Source organism: Psittacula echo, assembly GCF_963264785.1.
Source record: "Psittacula echo genome assembly, chromosome: 7".
Lineage (NCBI taxonomy): Eukaryota > Metazoa > Chordata > Aves > Psittaciformes > Psittacidae > Psittacula > Psittacula echo.
Window position 1 is genome coordinate 20,779,936 of NC_137740.1, and position 17,158 is coordinate 20,797,093.

The following is a 17,158-nucleotide window of genomic DNA, read 5'->3' on the forward strand; positions in this document are numbered from 1 at the left end:
ATGTTTTAAGACTGTTGTTGTTAAAGCAGCTGGCTATTCTTCCTGCTAACACTAAGCCAAAGCCATTTATATGCAGCAATCCTGGTGGTTAATGAATTCAGAAGCAGTGGTGGAATCTCAGCAGAACATCCCCCTCTATCACATTGGAGAGTGGGACTCTCCACAGAGCCCAGGCAGTTTCTTCTGTGGGGTGTGAATGGCTGCCTCTGAGAAAGAGTGGATAAACCCTTCAATGGAAAACCAGTGCACATTCGTTTTTAGTCAGAAGTTTTATTTTCTTTATATCCAGGCTTGTCATTGACATCTGAAAATAAAATTTGTCATTTACAAACAGGCCAGTGCAAATTAAAAATAATTCTGTCCAATTAAAAAAAAAAAAAAAAATAAGATTGCACAAATTGTGTTAGGATGATCTTCCTGGAACAGCTGGCGGAGGTCGCCTAGGAAAAAGACAAAAATTAACCCCAAATTCATGGGAGGTGGGAAGGGGCAGAGAAGAGATCAAGATACAATAAAATGACTCATAGAAGATTATCTTAATAAAATGGGTTAAGAGAAAAAGGCACAGAACATGCACATTAAGGAAAAGAGCAAGAGCAAGATTAGAATCAGCTGGCTATCAGCACAGCCTCAGCTTTCATCCTCACCGCTTCCCAGCTGACTCACTGGCGCCAGAGAAGTGGGACAATTCACATCACGAGTGTGGAGGTCGCTGGTCACAGGCTTTCTAATTTTCTTGCAGCAAGTAATATCCTCTGGAAAAGCTTTTCCCTGGTCAACCTTAAAATTTGCGCCACTATCTGCTTCCCACACTGTTCTTGGAGTAGACCTTTTCTAAGTGAGATTCTGATAAAATCAGAAATCATCAAACAAGATGGCCTGTGGGCTGGATTGGGGTATCTGGGGGGGACACTGCTGGGAAAGATTAAAAACATGGGTGACGGCAGTGCAATGAATCTACTGCCAACCCTGTCAGGAGAGATCCTTGGCAGTCTTTGGCCCAGTGCAGCAGTTAGAGGAGAGTGGATGCTCCTCCTGTTACCCACCTTAGAGCACTGACATTGTTGCTGACCAACCTACCAAACTTGTACATACAGAGTATGTAATGTACTCCAGCCACATAGGACATGTCTGCACTGCTGTTCACTGAGGGAGTGTGCACAGACTACCTCAGGCATAGCCATTAATGACTGTTAAAAAATAATCTCCAAATGTTACCGCAAGTTACAGCAAGCAAGTGAATACAATAGGATATTTACTGCTTTGTTGATCCCACCTTTTGTACCCCGTTTCCCAAAACCTAAGGACCAACATAGTGACTGTTGTGCTCAGTGAAAAATGTCCTCTCCAATAGGAAGCTGTTGTGCTTCTTGTGCCATACAATCTCCTGCAAGCACTAACTCCAGTTACTTGGCTCATACTGATCTGAAGGAGGAATTGAGTAACCAAGACATCTGCACATTCATACACAATCACTTTAAGGGGAAATCCCTTCCAGACATAACATGTACACATGCACATTTTTACTCCAGCTCTTGCTCTGGAGGACTCAGTCTGGCCTTCTCCTCAGCTCTGAATCTCCCCAAAACATGCTTTTCCCAGCAATGAAATGGATACCAGGTACTACTTACAAAACATTCATCCATTTCCCAGCAAAATGTCTCTGCAGTACTCCAGGCCCCTTGCAGGGCAGTGGGCTGAATGCTTCCCATGGGTTATATACCTCCCTCTCACCTTTTAATGACATCTCCAGTGATCTCAATACAACATGCATCTCTGATATGCAGTCCTCACTGCAGACCCAACAGAGGCAAAGTGTGGCATGCCAAGATGTTAGTGTGAGAGACCGAAGACCACTCATGCACATCCAGAAGGTAATAATAAAAGCCCATCAAGAATTACAGTTTATTTCAGGTTCAGAAATGCAGCTTAACATTTTTACAGCAAGTGTATGTGATGGTCAATAATGACCATGATTTCAGGAATCAACTTGTTGTGCTCAAAGGTCAACACCAGGAACCATTTACAGATTATGAAACCAAAGGTGGATGTTTTGGCTCATGTGAAGTAGGGCATTAACATACAGAGCAAAATTCAGAAAGAAATTAAGCATTTGCTTCTTACAAAAAGCAGTCATCGTTTACACCATCCTGGAAAAGTAAAGAGACAGGCAGTAAAGCAAATGGCCGGCAAGACGGGACAAATCATATATCAAGCAAGAGTGGAGGACTGTCTGGACGGGAGGAGCCATCGGTATCACCTCGCCTGCAGACAAAGCAAGAGGAAAGACAGGCAGAGTAACATTCATTTACACAAGGGAGCTGTTTTGCTAGAGCCTGGGGAGGAGGTTCAATGCCATGAGCACACAGAGAGGTTGGACACCTGCCCAGTGTCACAGATACAAAATAGATCTGCTTTCAATTCAGGAGGTTTATACTATTGTAACACAGAAAGACAGAACTAGCCAGTAATCTCAATATGCTGTATACACATTGTTTAGTGTAGCTAACTGTGATAGAGTATAATATTTTCTATGTTATACTTTAACGCGAGATGCCATAACCTGTAATATATTTCCTTTAATATAAGAAATAATCTACTTCTATGAGGCTTACTCAGAAAGTGCAACAAGAATAAAATAAACACATTAACTATGTACATAAGCCTTTTCATTGAACATACAATCTTTTTAATCCTATCGGAAGATCCCTTGAGATCAAAGGCCAAGAGATATTTACGGCATGTACAAGCTCTTCAGCTGTTGGTCAGCCATGATAAGGTAAGGTGGAACATGTTCTCCAGGCAGAGACCCAGGCTTAGCCTAAATGCAATACTAGATGAGCAGTCTCCTGAAACTTAGCTACATACATCACCCACCTAATTATGTACCTCACATAAGATCCTGCTGTTGCATAACAGGAGTCTTCACTACTCCCTGGCAATCTTCTGAGCTTTGCCAGAGGGAAGCAAAGAAAGGGAGAACAACCCTTGCTTCTCAGATATGGGACTTCAAGCTTAGCTCACCCTGCGTAAGGGGGCCGTGGCCAATCTGAGGTAGCCAGTCCCTCTAGCAGACCCACAAGGTGCTTGTCCTGTTGTCCTTTGGGCATGGAGCAAGTTGCTGCCAAGGCTGCTCTGAGAACAAGGGACGGGAGACACATGACTTGCCAGCATAAAGAGGGAGCGGGACAAACCAAACCCTTCCAGAAGGAAATGGGCTGAGGCTGGAAGGACAGTACTTATTCAACTGGATGTGGCAATTTCTTGGGAATCACTTAGTATTCTTCCTAGAAAAAAGTTCTGTGTAGTTTATTCTGAAAAGTGTATATGCAAGAAGTTAGAGGTAAAATCATCAAACTCTGTATCTGTGCTCAAGGTTAATTACTAACTTGCACACCTAAAAGTATTACATTAGGGGCACAGGGCCAGATTTAGGTGTGATCTGAATAAGGATGCAGAGGAAGGGAGGGCTGTGCAGCTCTGTCCCACAGCCTCAACATCAGGTGCAGAACCAGATGGTGCTGATGATGGGGCCACAGGTACCTCACTGCCTCCTTCTCCTTCGGATGTGAATCCACCCTCCACCCTTCTCCAAGCTTCTTTTACAAGTCAGGATTAGTGCTGAGAAATAAAATTTCTTTGGGGGCAGAGTTAAGGACAGTGCTGAATTGTGCCACCTACTTCCTTATGCTTGTCAGAAAGAGTCATCAAATTAAATTAAGGAGTCTCAAGTACAGAAGATTTTTAGGCCAGGATCTGTGTCATCTAATTGAGGCTCCTAACTTACCAACATTCCTGTCCTTATCTCCAATGCAGCCACACCTATTTGAATCACCTTCTGGAGGTGTTGCCTCTTTCCACTGTACAAAGAGGATCTTGGACAACTAAATTGAGTGCTTGGGGTATGTGTGGGATAAACCCAGACCACAGCCATGCAGTATCACTGAATGAATATCAAAATTTGGGGTTAAAATGACTTTCTGTGTGGTGCTAAGCCTGGCTTTCTGTCAGCAAGCAGCTGCCCCTCAGTAACAGAGAGTTCTGATAAACTATAAACAGGTTTGCTGGCTAGACAACAGCAGGAACTACTATAATTATTTACAAAAAGACATCTAATAGATGCACTGCTTGTTACAGCAGACTGCTACACAGCAGAAAACTGTGCAGAAGGCAAGAAAAATACAAGGGGATGTGTGTTTGGTAGTAAAAGTCAATAGGTTTGCAACTGTAGTTGGGTTTGCAACCTTTTTTTCTTTGAAAGCTGATTCTGTGTATTTGGTGTTGGTGATGTGAGTCTGTTCTCCAAACAAACACAAGCCACTTAAGCAGTCTTCTGAGATCACCAAAATGCCGGTGCTCTGACAAAACTCCATCTTCACTGTGTTTCATATATTGACCTCTAGACTCCCCAGAGGAGTGTTACAAGTATAAGGTTGACAGGAAATTAAATTTAAGCTAACATACAAATCATGATGTTTTTCCAAGCTCATCTCTCTTATGCAAGCTGAAACATGATTTGCTTCAGTGGTGAGCACAGCTAATCAGCAGTCTGGGAATACTTAATAGGCTAAATCCCCATTCACTGTGGGTCTTTGATTAGATTCTTCCTAACCATGGGTTACAGTGTACTGGAGCCCTACATGCAGTCTCAATAAATAAATTTATTAGACTGATTATACTGGGGGCCTTTGAAACCACCAATTGCTTTGCCTAGGGATCTGTAACCATAATAGTAATAACAGCAATTAATTATTTTCTGAAGAGACAAGGCCCAGTTAATCTCTAGTTTAATTTTGTTAACTCAGTAAGTTTTGAGCTGTAAGGGTGACACTGACCCTAACTGTTTAAAGTGAAGTAATGCAGTTAAGACAAAAGGTTTTTATAACGCATTAATATATAACGTGCAAAACAACAGGCAGAGAGGAGCTCTGCAAGTGAACATCTGCTAAAATAATCCATTGCCAGGATGCACAGCTAAGCAGTTCTAGTATCTAGTAGATGAAGTGACCCTAATCTGAGGTGTGCAAGACTTCAAGTGATGCAAAGAGAAAATCTTTATATAGGGGGCATAGTGGAACTTTACCAACTGGTGCGAGCAATATCTCAAATCCAAACTAGACCCCTGGAAAGCTCAGATGCAAATCTAGGCTGTAGCTCTGTGAACTGGCTCACACACTGGGCAGAGGAGCAGTAGCCTGTATACAGCTGTGCTGTGTTATATCATATATCATATATCAGTGTCTGTATCTCCTTCTGTTTCACAAAATGACCAACAGCAATGCTCAGTTCTCTGGATCTTGCAGTGTAGTACATTTATACGTATTTCATATACGTGCCCCCAAGGCTTCCCAAGAGTTCAGTGGGAGTACGAATGTGAGCAAGCACTAGCAGAGGACAAAGCGAGCTGGCACATGCTGCTCTGTCATGTACTGGTTCTTCAAAATGCCCTTTCATGTCCTTGCAGCAACACCACAGCCTGGTCACTACCAACCACCCAATCTATGTTGCATGTCAGCTGCCAATGTGGAAATAAAGTAAAACACGCATTGTCCCATACACACAATTCTTGTTTAACACCACTCCTTAAAAACTAGACTTTGGATAAGGAGAAATTATAGGAGAAGCAGCCATCCCGCAAGCTTCTTGCAAGAGAGACATGGAAGTGTAGGGTCTTCAGAAGAGCTTGGTAAGACTACACCACTTTTCTTTGCCCAGTTTAGCCATTAAAAGAGAAAATGGATGTAACTGTGTAATTCCAAAAAACAGAAAACCTGAAAGGTACAAATGAAGGCAAGATTCCTTTCAGAGAAGAGGGAAAAAAGAAGCAGGTCAAATCACGACACACAAACATACACAAAGTCAAGCCCTCCATTTTCTGTACAGGACTGTGAGCATGGTTGCCTGGGTGAAGACAGGTCAGTAAGTTAGCTAACATCAGCTATTGCAAAAGGAACAGTCAAGGCAGCACAGACCTTCCCAAAACATTTAAGATCTCATAAACAATGCAGAATGGACAGAGAGTGTATCAGTAAAATTGGTTACTTGCCTATAGATGTCCATACATGCGACTATACATTGGTTATTGCAACAGTTACCAAGCAATTTGTTTCCACATATTTGGTTAACAATGAATGGCATGCCAGAAACTTCTTTTAGTCTAACAGGGATGAATCTAATGGACGAATTACAGTGGGCCGAGTTGGTGAAGGGGGTGGTCTTCGACTGGAGAGAAAGAGAGAAGAAACAATAAGCACAAACACTAAGAACAAACGTGGCACCTTTTTCTCTTGCTACATGAACATTAACATGCTCCTAAACACAATGTTATTTCCATGTACACTGAAGCATGATAGCACTAAGCACCCACAACAAGGAAGAAAGCAACAGGTTAGCCACATGCCTATCATGCCTTAGCCCTCTCATGCATCAAACAGCTCCTCTCTCTGGTCCACAGCCTGGGAGTTCTCTGAACACAGTTACATTCTTGTGCCGTGGACACCATCAAGGGAGGATCAATAGTCCTGTTTTCTCAGGGGTCAGTCCGAGCCTGGACAGCCACAGAGCAGTTTTAACATTTCAGAGTGGCCAGCTGGATTCTGGATGAAAGCCCACAGCAACTCCAGCTGTGCTTTGCAGAAGCAGAAAAACCTGCAGCTTCTTGCACAGTTGGACCAATTCGAGCCAAGCCAATGTGCCTGAATTTGAGGCACAAATTTTAAGCTTTACAGCAATGGACAGCTGGCATTATGAAAATGCTGGTTTTGGCTGTGGATTCCTTCATTTATCACTAATGCATTCCTCTATCAACTTCAGTAACTAAGGGAGTCCCAGATTTTTTTCAGAAGGCTTACAAGTCTTTATTCCCCTTTGTCAAATGGCCAATTCAGCACAGGCTTCAGGGTGCTGAAACCCCCTGCATTTCAATTTGGACTTCATCATCACCTGGTAAGAGACCACATTGTGAGAGCTAGCAGCAGCACAATCCCTGAATGCGTTCCACCTGCAGTCCAGGCTGAGACCTTCCCCTCCCTCGCTCCATCCAAGGGAGTTGTAGATTGATTTTCCCTGGTAGCTATGAAATTGCCTTTTACATTTTTGTGTGTATTTAGGGAACCTGGTTCACATCAGTGCTGTGTGGAGATAACTCCATCATCATAGTTACAAAGACTGCTTTATTAACATTCTATTCCACCTGGGCTAAAACACCCCACTGCTGACCAAAGCCTGTGCAGAATCTGAGATGACAATATCCGTTTGGACTCCAGCGCCTGCACTAGCTCAAAACAGTTCTGCCTAGCACTGCTTTGCGCTGTATAAATATACCTAAGAGACTGTTCTTCACAGCCAGCCTGCTCCTTTAGCTAGCTATCCAGCACCCTCCTGCAGGGTTTTGTTGTGCAATTATTCCAGTCTAGCTCTTAGAGTGCTTTTGTTCCCCATTTTCTTTAATAGGAAGTACCAGCTCTCACTTTATTCCTTAACCCAGCCCAGATCACCACGAGAGTGCACAGCTGCGCTGAGAGAGGCAGGAACATGGGGTTCTAAACAAAATGGAGAGCTGAGAGCTCTTCATTTCTTATCCAGCTTCAGCAGACTACATTAATGGCCAAGACAAATTGTTCACCCCCCTCTAATGCTGTCCTCCACCTGTGAAAGTAGGAACAGCTCCTGTCCCTGAAGAAGAGCACAAAGGAAATGTGTCTCATTCTGCTGAAGCTAAATAGAAGATGAAAAGAATATAACAATGTGTTAATCATCTTTGAACTGAACATAATATATAAGACAAATTTACACTTGCCAAAAGCATTTTGCTTGGCTCAAAGTGCATCTTGTACAGTATTCTCTGTTGGTGAAGAAATGAGAATTTTAATCCCTACCATACAACAAATACAAAATATGCCAACTGAAGCATTCAAGTAAATCAACAACCTAAAAAAAATAGATGAAGTATAATTTCTTCATGGGGTATTTTTCTTACAGAGAAAATGTTACTCTGTAAACTATTGTTTCCTGTATTGCTCCAGTGTAGGTCTTCTGGAACCATTTCCAAAATCTGTAGTTTCATAAAGAACCACTTCTAAGGCTCTGCATTTCTGCTGGGTTGCATTAAATTATTCCTTTGTTGAAATGCCTCACATTGCATTGCTTAGTGCTTACTGAAAACATTGTATCATGTGTATACAATTTACAAACAAGGGAAATGCATACAGCTGTCTTCATATCAAATTTAAAAGATATGAGCCCAAGCATGCATTTTACTAGGTTAAATGCAGCACACTGGATTCAAATAATGTAATTTAGTCAAACTGCTATTTAGCCCAGCAGGATCAGAAACTGGAGAGCACAGTGCGAGGATTTCCTGGTTATAATCAGTCAAACCAAACCTGAACCAACATCAGGTCTGAGCCCCATTTCCTCCTTGAACCAGTGCTGTTGTTGCACTGTGACCACTATTCTGAACAGAAAAATTCTCCAGTAGGCTCTCATTTCCACTCCAGAGTACCACTTCAGGGCATAGCTGATACACCCTGGGGGCCCTTTCCAAGGAGGAGCTGCTGCCACTGCAAGGGCCTGGGATGTAGAACCAGCCTGCAGCCTTTCCCCTTCCCCATGCAGCAGGCAGAGCTGGGCCAGCCCTGTTCTCCCTGTGGCACTGCCCAACAGGCAGGTCTGCCTAGCGAGGGCACCCCTCAGTCCAAGCTCTTCCCCCACCACTTCACACTATGGGCCAGCCTTCTGTTGGAGATGCACACATGTACCTGGGATACTCTACATACATATGCTTGTGCGTCTTCCCAGTAGGTTTGGGCAAGGATGTACATGAGGAATGGGCAGATCCCTCCTTAGCTCCAGTCCCCCTCCTCTGCCTTCTTAGGTGTGCTGCCTAGCTTCCATGCAGTTGCACGCTATTTCTTTCCAGCTCCTTAACCCAGCACAGCATGACTAGGTGAGCAAGACCTCTACCTGGAGACAAAGGTGTCTTCCAGAGGAGTGGCAGATGGAAAAGGCAGCACTTGAGTAAAGACCTGCAAAAGCACCATTCACCTCCAGTCCTGCTGCTGAGTCTCCAAGGCTGTCTTCAGTTTCTCGTGCTGGTAATGTAGGAAGAGGAGCCATGCTCTCGAGTCCATGATCAGAGCACAGCACAGGGGTTCAGCTTGGGCAAGAGACCTCACCTTCATTAGCCACCAGCATGTATCAACCAGCATCAACTGGGATGAGCAGAAGCTCAAGTCAAACTGAAGGAAAGGACAAGCCTGTAAGTTGCATGTCACTAGGTTTCCCTGTCAAGGTGACAGGTCATTATGTGACTATTTTTACACTCAGAGTAGCAGTCAGACCTTTTTTTTTTCTTTCCCTAAGAGGAATCTCAACCCCAAAGCCAAGAGGAGAGACCAATCCACGCACCTCCTGCCTCTCCCTTCCTTTATGTCTCGACCGGTGGCTGGGAGTGCAAGTGCTCCCCGTGATGGAGCCGTGCAGGAGTCTGGGCAACAAAACAGCAACCTTGAGATAGCACAGCCGGCAGCCAGCACCGTACTGCTCCTTGCAGATGTAGTCCCACCTTCCTCACTGTTCCGGGCATCTCCGAAAAACGCAGAGCCGAGGGAAGCCCAGCGTGATTTCGGCACCATTGCTTTCTGAACAAAGGTTACATAAATGAACGCTGCCAGACCCTCCAAACGTGGAGTAACGCGGAGCAAACGCGCAGGAATCTTGGAGAAGAGAGCAGCAGGGGGAGCTCCAACCTGCCTGTGGACAGGAGCGAGGGAAAACCAGAGGAGGAAAACCTCCCCCAGATCCCTGCTCCGCACTAGCTGCCATGTCAGTGAGTAAATATGTGACTAAGCCCAATTAAATGTTTAGTCTGAGGCCAGCAGATGATAGCGGTAGAGATGGTGGTTTTCTCTGTGTTATCGGACTGACTCTGACAGCCATGGGTGCGTTCGCGGTGCTGAGCTGTTCCCAGGCCCCCAAAGACAGCTCCCAGTTCATAGAAAGCTCCTTATAAAAATGTCACTGCTGTGGTAATTCCAATTTGGTTATTGTCTCCAACATTTCAACTGGGTTTTCGAGTTTGGGGGCCGAGTCCTGCTGCCTGGCCTCTTTTAACGGGCAGCTCTGTTGCGGTTTGTCAGACTGGGGGGGTTGGGGTGGGCTTTTTGTGAGCTTGGTTTGTTGATGTTGTCTTTTTTTTTTTTCTAAAGGGAAACAGTGTTTGTAAAAGTTAGTGCTAAAGGGGCAGGGGATCATAGGTCCCCAGGGTTGAGTAAACGAGCCTGCAGAAAGAATCAGTTCTTCTAACTAGCACACTTTAAGCAGACATAAAGAATTTACCAATGAAAATTGTGGACTAAGTATGTATTTAATAACTCCCTGATGTTGTTGCAGAGACTTCTCCTTTGAAGAGCTCAGTGGGGTTTTGAACAGAGGGTAACTCTTACCCTATGCAAAAACTTTTTTAAAAAGGAGAAGTTTTACATTTATTTTTAACCCAAGCAGCACACTCCATTTTTCCAGTTTTAAAAGAACTCCTAAAAGCTTCAACCAGGCAAATGCAGAGCAAACGAAACTAAATAAAGCAAGTCTAGACTTAAAATTTGATCAGAAACATACGAGAACTCTTCAAGCATTTGCCTTTTGAGAAGGGCTATCGCTCCCCACACAGAGTCCACAAAATATGCTTTCAGTAAAGCATGCCTGTAATCACCACGGGAGGCCCCGCTCAAAGAAGATGGCTTCTCTTCTCGGAGCACAGCTAATGTACTTATAAATAAAAGGCTTTTACATTTTACATTCTTTTGTGCTCGTGACCACCAGAGAACACTTGTGGAAGGCATGCGTATAACTATATTTTACAATATATCCCATAGATCTGAAATTGTAAACAAAAGCCCATTATTCTCTCCGTTTTCTTTGATCTTGGTTTCCCTATAATGCAGCCCTGTCAGAGTACCCCGATACACGACATTGTCTTTGCAGAATTTAATGAGAAAATAGTTAAACAAAATTCTAAGCAGCTTTAAGTCTGACTGCAGACAAATTTTATTTTAAGTGACAATACAAATGTAGGTGTGATGCTTACAGTAAGAAGATAAAAGAGTGACTTCAGGTGAGGATTAAATACAGTTTCTTGTTTAGGTGACTATTTAGAGACATTAGGTAGCTGGTTCTTGGGATAGTTATAATGCCTTATTTTATTTTTATACAGTTTTCTCTGTTTCAGTAAGATCCTTAGACCCCAGGCAGCTTAGCTTTTACTTCTCCTGGTTCTTAGATCAACCTGTCTAACTTTTGTATGGTAACTCCATCAGTCTCTGGATTTGGAAGAAAATCCAAACCAGAAATGAAACTACCATAGCCATCATGGTTGAAGAGTAGAGGCAAAACATGGATTTTAGTCCTGATTAGTTAGTCTACAGTCTATGCATACTTAAAACCCTTTCTGGCCTACTGCAGATGCAGTGTGGCTACTTTGGAGTCTCACAAAAATAAACTCAGGAGAAAGCATCTTGAATGGAAGTGGGAAAACTGAGAGAAGGAAAGGCACTTAATATTAGTGACAAAGCTTATACAAAAATAGGAAAGCCAGAAAAAGGATGATGATATTAAGAGTTGGCTTAAACTACGACAAGAGTAAAGCAGGAATCATGGCCAAGAGTCAGGAGGAGATGATGATTATGGGAGAAATGAGAAACAGCACTCAGTGGTAATGAAAAGAAAAAGTTGTTGGGAAATATGTCTGCGATGGTCCCTTACGCCAACATAATGGTCCAAGAGAGTGAATATATCTCAGTTTTGTTTCCATACTGAAAAGTGTCATTCTATTAAACATAAAATGTTTCTAGTAAGCATGCCCACAGGATTACTAAGTCAAGAACAGAATCACTGAGGCACACAGCACAGTATTTGAGGATGCATGCCAGTTCTGAAGAAGCTCTCCGGCAGAACACATACAGAGGATCAGGCTCTACAAATGCATAGAGGATATACTGTGACTGTACTGCCAGATACTTGCACAGCTATACATACACCTGAACCTGACTATTTCAAATGACCCAGCTGCACAATACTCTGTCAGTGGAAGAATTTTTGTGTTAAGTGTAAGCAAGTTAAAATTATTAGGTTACGGTGTTTATCTGATACTTATTTCTTTAAGTGAAAAAAACAAGAAAGTAAGAGTGAATGGGAAGAATGTGTCCTTCCACTAGCCACCACTACGCTGCAGCAACAGAAATCTCCATTAATTCAAATGCTAACACTGTTCCAAAGCATTAGGGTTCTACTATGCGTGATTTAATTTAATACAGATAATCCTTTCAGAGACAAAGAGGTCTAAAATACCATGCTCCACTAGATTAATTTATTATTTGCAAGTTGAGCTAGGTTTTCTATATTACCATCATAAACTAATATCTATCACATACACAAATATGCGTGTATTTTTATGTGGGTGTTGCATTTTTGAATTAGTCATTTCAGGGAATTATTGTGCCATATGTAAACCTCAGCTTGAATAAACAAAAAAAAATAATTCAATGGAGTGACCAAGAAAGACTGTTATTCTTAACAAACCGTGTGTTGTTTGCCCTTCAGCAGGGAATGTGTGAAGTAGACAAGCATGCAGCACATTAGTGGAGGACTGTCCTAACCTTTCTGAAAACCTAGGTCAGGATGGCTAAGAGAATCAAAACTGCCTGTGGAAGAAGAGAGAGTCAGGAGTGCTGTGTGATACATTCAGAATGCTTCTCTACCTTCTTCTGCCCACAGAAGATGACAACAGAAGTGCCACAAAATCAGCAAGAGGAACACCTAATCTTTGCATAGTAGCTCAAGTCTTACGTACTCAACTGTTTAGCTGTATAGTTCAGCATCAATGTGAGTCATGTAGCCTGTCTTTGAACACACCTACTTCTGACCACTCTGTTCTTCCTTCTTACTCAACTTTGACCTTCTTCTGCCTTTTTGCGTCTCTCCTCTTTACTTACCTTGGTGCAAAAAAGGGAGGAAACATCCTGGTTGTCACCTCCAGCTGGAGCTGTACCTCTTCCTGTCCGTGATGACAACTAACATGATTATCAGTATCATAGTTCTTAGTGTAGCCATTGACTGTCCTCATTCACTAGTGATCCAATACAGCTTGCAGGGGACAGGAGAGTTTCAAGGAGATCATTTCAAGATGCCTGCATGTTCAGGAAGTTCAGATCATCACATCTGCTTTCCCTGTATTCACTGTCATACGTTTTCTCTTCTAGCATAAGGAAGGCTAGAAATCCACTGATGTTCTGCCCACTCTTTTAGACAAGGCAAGAAATTGCTAGCTAAACACCCCTGCTCTAATCCTGCATAGCCTTCATGACAACTTTTGTTAAACTACTCTGTTATGAGAGTAAATAATTACTGGGGACAAAACACATCTTTAAGTACCTATATTCCTGGTAAACAACATTTGCCATTGTTTGACTCTACTTTCCTTTTTCAAATTCAGAGACACTAAAAATAAATACCACTTCCTTCTACTAACAGTATCTGGAGAGAGAAAAGATTAAGAAAATAAACAAACAAAAAACCCCAACCTTTTGCTGAAAATACCTAACAGAATAAATTACTTATTCAGTTTACTAGGTGGCAGTCCCAAAGCAGGCATCCACTGTGTTGGAGGACTGCACTCAACATCATCATCTTTATCCCAGAACCACCTTTTTCAGTTCTTTTTAGGTTCTTCTTTATCTGTCCAACTCTCTCTCTCTCACACATCATTTTTAGTTTACATTGTACTGGTCTTCACTTAAAGTAATGAAGGGTTGTTCTCAGCCTGATCCTCTTTGCTGAACTTTGAAAGTAACTTGCAATGGTTCCAATCAAACAGATCTCTTCTAGTTGAGCTCATTTGTAAAAATTGTCGTTTTCTGTTGTTTGTTCTTTTTTTTTTTAATAAGGCAGAAGAAAGTAGCTCAGGAACAATACTAAAGACAATTAAAACTTGTATTGAGATGCAATAATGAGACCAAACCTAAACTCCATGTAGAACAAGTGACTCTTCAAATAGCTTTGTTCAACTGTCAAATTGTACTGCCCATCAGAAAATTCCTAGGGGGAGAACTTGCTTCTGGCTGATGAAAGGAGATGCTGATGGGAGTTAGAGTCAGTGGCAGCAGAGGTAGTACTTAGGCTGCAGTGTCTGACATCTCATGAACTTTGTTTTTCTTCCAGACAGTCATTTGGAGATGAGGTATATGAAGGAAGGCAGTGAACAAAATCCTAATGATAGTCTGGAAGAAAGCCATCCTTTTAGGGGCAGCAATCAGGGAGGCTCCTGAAGCAGAAGTGGAGACCCTCCTTTCACAGCCTTACAGTTCAGACAGCTGAAGAATCAGTTCTGTGCAAATGCTGTTCCCAATTTCTTGTAAGATTGGTATTGCAGAATTATAATGAAACCGTGAGAGTTGCATTGTGATATTTGACATGTTTTTAAAACCTGCTGTAACCTGGTTTTTGACCCATCCCTCCAGTATTCATCCTCATTCAGAATGCTACTTCTTTCATGGCTTCTGTTAGGACTGAAGCTGCAAGATGACCCCCAGTAAGATGACCAGTATCCCTCATCTGGTTTTGCACATGATGGTATGGCTATCCTAAGTAGTGTAGCTAGTGTTTCTAATGGTTGTCACAGCCACGGACACCAGGCTGCTGTTAAGAAAGACTGCCAAATACTGCATTTTATGGTTTGAAAACTGTTTGGAAAACTTTAAAAGAAGACAGAAATGCAAGGAGCAGGAGACAGATTTAAAAAGGTGGCAGGGAAAGCATAAATTGGAAAGAAACCAAGACGAGACAGTGAGAAGAAAAGGAGGGAATAAATGGGGAAGGGAGACAAATGTACTGAACAGGAAACCAAGTGAAGGGAAAAAGTGAAAGAGGAAGCAAACTGTATGGTCAAGAAAGGGACAGCGAGCGAAGGGCAGAAAAAAGGGAAAACAAAACAGTGCTAAAGGAGCCAGTGGAGGAGGGGGAAAAGCAGAGCTCCTTTTTAGAAGATAAGGGAAAATAAATGGAGTCTCCCACTTGAAGCAGCCAGCAGCAAAAGAAACATACTACTGGGTGTGCATTTCAACAAGAAATGTAAATTTGACTGGTTAAAAATTACACAGGGGTGTCTTCCCCCAGGGGAGAAATCACAGAAAGAATAACTGATATTTTCGTAAGTTATGTGATTTTGTAAGTTATGTGATTTTGGCAGCTCTATATTCTTTTGGTCACAGACATGAAATGCAGAATTAAATTAGTTATTTTTTGGCTTTCCTTTTCCCCTAAAATTCAGCAAGATTTTGAAATCCCTCCACCTAATGCTATTGTCTCTTTGCATGAAACACTCCTAATTGTTGATTATACTTTTTGAATATAACCTTCACTGAACATCCATTCAAAAAAGACAAATGGATGCTGCTGCTGCTGGACAGAGCTGTGCTTTTCTACTTTGGTGTTCAGATTGAGATCATCCAACTCAGCATGCAAACGCTTTAAGGTGGCCACTTACTCATCCGGCCAGAAGAGTTTGATGCAATGGCTATTCAATTATTATTTATATTCCACTAAAAGATTTAGTTGCAAGCTTTTAAGTCTGCAAGTCAAACTTTCAGGAGAGAAGAGATTCCCAAGCTAAGGCAGGATAACCCTTCCGGCCTTATATGCCTATGCACTATGACAGATTTTAATTAGAGGATCCCATGCAATTTTTGCAAAGGATCCCCTTATTGTTCAGTGCACAGGGTTAGACATTACATAACATTTTCCAAAGAACTCTAATCCATAAAAATCCATCACAGAACACTTACTTAGTGTTGATATTTGGCAATTAGAAAGCTGAGTACAGAGCTTGTGGACTAGAAAATGCCAGGCAGTGATGCCTTCTGCAGCACTTCTAACTTTGCAAATTTCTGACTGTAATTACTGTCAAGTGTAAGTACTTTTTTGTGCTGGGTTGGCAGAAATATATAATGATGGCTTACAACATAGATTAGTTACAAACACAACAGGTCATGTAATTAGCCTCAGTGGCATAATAAAACATAGCTGCGTAGCAGCCATCAACCCCTTCCGTGCTGGCTGGCGCTGGATTGAAGTAAACTGTAGGGAGAATATGGGACTGTTCATGAACAGCACATGAATTCTCTCCCCGGTGCTTGCCTCACATGTGAAGACCACTCTCAGCCCCCAGGGACAGAGTACCACCATGGCTGAGGGTAAGACACAGGTGCTTAGGAGCATTTATGTTCCTGCCTGCTTGAGTGGATGGTCCAGCCCTTTAAAGACCCTTATTTAACCCATCCCAGGATTCCACATCATGTGAGAACATCTACATTTTAATGACAAAGTGAGTAATAGTTTCCAGTGCTTTGTTGGGAAAGCCTTCATGAGTCCACAGTATCATTGCAGAGCAGGACACAGAGAGAAAACGGGAACATCCTCTCACTCCCACTAACACCATGGTCTCTGCTGCCAGGAGAAAAACATTTCCAATTCAATTGTTTTCCTTGTGGCAAAGCTGAAATTCCCATTCAGGACTTTTAAAAGCCATAAATCAAAGCATCCACAGTAGAACTAAAATTGGTCAAGATCACAGAATCGTTTAGGTGGGAAAAGACCTTTAAGACCATCAAGTCCAACTGTTAACCTAGCACTGCCAAGTCCACCACAATATAAGCCAATATATTAACTGCAAAAGTTATTTAAGAAAACAAAAGCTGTCAATTAAGATCATGTAAAATTAAATCTAGCAACACTATCAGTTTATAGGTAATGTCTTATGAAAGTCTGACAATTATGGAAAATGAAATAAACATGAAAATCACAATTGAACAGTATTCCCCTCTGATACATTCATGGAACTGAGTACCAAAAAAGATCTTATTAATCAGTGAAAATGATATATAGGTCAACTTCAAACAAACAAACAAAAAATCCAAACAGAAAGAACAGAAGGCCAAATCTTAATTTAAATACACATTCAGGCATTTGCATCAGCAAAGATCAGGCTTTCCAAACAGGCAGGCAAACATACATCATGGTAAGCTAAAGTGACTCTAGTGCCTGCTTAAAGCCATCTTACCAAAAGCAAGTGCACAGCTGCATTTTCTTTCAAAATACTACTGCAGTC

At 42.1% G+C, this 17,158-nt stretch overlaps 1 protein-coding gene across 3 annotated transcripts in view; it reads right to left on the bottom strand.

Moving 5' to 3' along the window:
• Positions 1-403: 403 nt before the first annotated feature.
• Positions 404-17,158, bottom strand: part of DNM3 (dynamin 3) — a gene marked incomplete at both ends in the record, with an annotated part of 179,496 nt that continues 162,741 nt past the window's right edge. For 2 of the 3 annotated variants that reach the window (XM_080622829.1, XM_080622828.1), the window contains one exon: positions 6,153-6,222. In XM_080622829.1, coding sequence (XP_080478955.1) covers positions 6,153-6,222 — 70 coding nt within the window. Of the gene's footprint in view, positions 441-6,152; positions 6,223-17,158 lie in introns of those variants that run through there. The other variant, XM_080622830.1, reaches the window with a different exon arrangement.